The 2,557-nt window shown below is 32.0% G+C and overlaps 1 protein-coding gene across 1 annotated transcript; it reads right to left on the bottom strand.

Moving 5' to 3' along the window:
- Nucleotides 1-554: 554 nt before the first annotated feature.
- On the bottom strand, nucleotides 555-2,133 carry LOC132754731 (short-chain collagen C4-like). The gene is made up of 2 exons (XM_060745412.1): nucleotides 1,858-2,133; nucleotides 555-1,605 (listed from the first exon to the last, which is right to left on the bottom strand). The coding sequence occupies exons 1-2, from the start codon at nucleotides 2,024-2,026 to the stop codon at nucleotides 1,013-1,015; spliced, it is 762 nt and encodes a 253-aa protein (XP_060601395.1). The 5' UTR covers nucleotides 2,027-2,133; the 3' UTR covers nucleotides 555-1,012.
- Between the last annotated feature and the right edge of the window lie 424 nt (nucleotides 2,134-2,557).

Here is a 2,557-nt window from a genome sequence, read left to right on the forward strand (position 1 = left end):
ATTGACAACCACACCGAGTTATAAATGGATATTACTAGTTTGCCTAATATTTTTACTTTTTAAATTAACTATAAATCGACAGGATGAATAAAAAATAAAATATCATAAGAGTGTCTGCTTAAAAAGGACTATACATTAAGAAAACAAAATCAGCATTACTGTACAGCTATAAAACATTTAAAAGAAAAATATAAAAATAACAATAATTAGACACATTAGAATATTGACAACCTCACCAAGAAATGAATTAAGATTACTGTTCTGCCTATCCTATCTTAATTTTTTATTAAAAGATCATGTACAATGTGGTGTACTTTTAACCTTAAAGGCAATATGAGTAAAACTGATAATAATTATTTTATATATCCAAGGCTTTGCTTCATTAAGGTCATGTCTATGTCGGTCATTAGGTGTTTAGCTAATTGGAAATTGTAATAATAATTCGAAAAAGTAACGTTGTAAATTTTTGCTAAGATATTCTAGGTATGACGATTGACAAGAAATAAGGAAAACATTAAGATAAAAAAACCCGCTTCTAAAAACAAATACCAAGCTATAAAAAAACAACACCAAAACCAAACATTATTGTATGCTATCAGTTTATCTTTCCAAATTGTGTGGCAATACTTATTTTTGCTATTTCATTTGTTTAATATCCGTTGGTTAAGTACAGCTAATTTGCTTTTTAGATTAATTAATCTTGTTTATCATTTCGCTGTAGCGATGTTTCTCAGCTGTTTCTGTTCCTGGTTTGTATCTTACTTTTTAAATTTAATTGTACTAACAATGAAGTTAGTTTGTTTTGATTAAAGGAGTTTTGTATTGCCTATCATAAATCTGCACTTAAAAATACAAACGTTCAGTTGCGCGTAAGTTATACTTCTATTTCATATAACAAGATATTCGGAAATTCTTAATATTAACAAGTACATGGAAATATGTTTATCACTTGATAGGTTCCACATAATGTATATAAAGTAATGATTTCAGATAGAAAGACGTACAAACTACTCTACGGAGAATAAGAACAGACAACGCAAGTGAGATCGTCTCCGGTTTTGTAGGGCGGGCATTTCAATGATCCGCATACAGCTCGGACAAAATGGAACAGCTTTCCATTTTCATTACCATTCACGGAGTTACTTGTTTGTTCTGGTTCACCATCGACACAAACATATTCTGATGCAGCTTTATGTTTAGGATGTCCAGCCATGAGGTATCCTTCGTATTCGACTTTATATTCATCAAAACATGTATTTTTTCCTGGAATCATGATGATGTTTGTTCTTGGAACGCGACAAACTGCACATGGAACCTCGTCGTTTTTCAAACTGTCAAACATGGTATCATAACTTTCGTACTCTGCGCCATAAATTAAACCAAAGTATTTTGGTGTCCGCGAATGATTTTTCCAGTCGGGATTTTTAGGAAGACACAGATAATTTGAAGCTGCACCGGTTTCATGGTACATTCCACCAGCTGCATAACCCTGATAAACTAAAGAAGCTCCGTCTGGGCAGGTTTTTCGCCCCCAACGTGTGTAAGTATTTGCCACACCATTTTGTCTCACCTTTTCTTCCTTTTCATCTACACCGGTCTTTGCACCTAAAAAAATAAGCATTACCTTGTTCATGCAAATTAAATACAATTTAACAAATATTAAATACGATTTTCATAGGTATCAATAGCTTAGAGGGTCAAGGTTTGTTCAAAGCTGTGTAAACCTGTACCAAAAGTATATTTTTTACATTTTAAACCATCTCTTATTTAAGCCCGAGGCTGCCCAAATATCGATATATCATGCTATTTCCTTTCCTATGTCTTGATCAATTTTAATTTGATATTTGAAATTATTACCTTTTAGAGCGTCAATAAGTACAGCAATTTTTGCATCCTGAAGATCCAATTCAGCGTGATTCAACAATTTATTGACAGCTTCGTACAATGCAACACTCTCTGATTTTCCAGCATGTGCTTCGGAACACTGTAGAAGTCCTAGTACAATAAGAGTAATTTTAAAAAACATATTTGTCTTGTTTAGAACGAATGTGAAGTAAAAATGAAGTTTAAAACAAAGGTTAGTGTATATTTATGCTATCTGAGACGCTATCGTACCTTTACAATACACCGTGACGGACTTTAATTTGGGAACTTGAGTTACGCTCTTTTAAAGATAATTACATGTATTACCGTATGTTAAACATTCGTATAGGCTTACAAATAATGGTGTATCTTTCAAATGTATTTCTTTCATACATTTTGTTTGTAAATGTCTAATGTGTTTGTTCATTGCCTTTTTTGTATTAGTACCATATTTTTCAGATGAAGTTTTCTATGCATAGTGACCATCGTACCAGTGACATAATTGACAAAAATAGGTCAAAACATTCAAAAAGGACAATATTGTTTTCAATGAAACCTTACAATCGCATATTTTGACAAGATATGCTGAGTTGTTAATTTGTAGATAGATTGAATATAAATGATAAATGTGTAGCCCATATTAATGGTCGTTTGTAAAAATGTCAATTGTCAATTATTTGTAACGTGTACCGAG

This window comes from Ruditapes philippinarum, unplaced genomic scaffold, assembly GCF_026571515.1.
Source record: "Ruditapes philippinarum isolate M1 unplaced genomic scaffold, ASM2657151v2 ctg1916_1_1_1_1, whole genome shotgun sequence".
Taxonomy (NCBI): domain Eukaryota; kingdom Metazoa; phylum Mollusca; class Bivalvia; order Venerida; family Veneridae; genus Ruditapes; species Ruditapes philippinarum.

Bases quoted from the DNA above. Each gene is read 5' to 3' on its own strand.
- LOC132754731 (XM_060745412.1), bottom strand. From the start codon at position 2,026: ATGTTTTTTAAAATTACTCTTATTGTACTAGGACTTCTACAGTGTTCC. The intron at 1,606-1,857 runs GTAATAATTTCA...TTATTTTTTTAG, and splicing joins ACTTATTGACGCTCTAAAAG to GTGCAAAGACCGGTGTAGAT.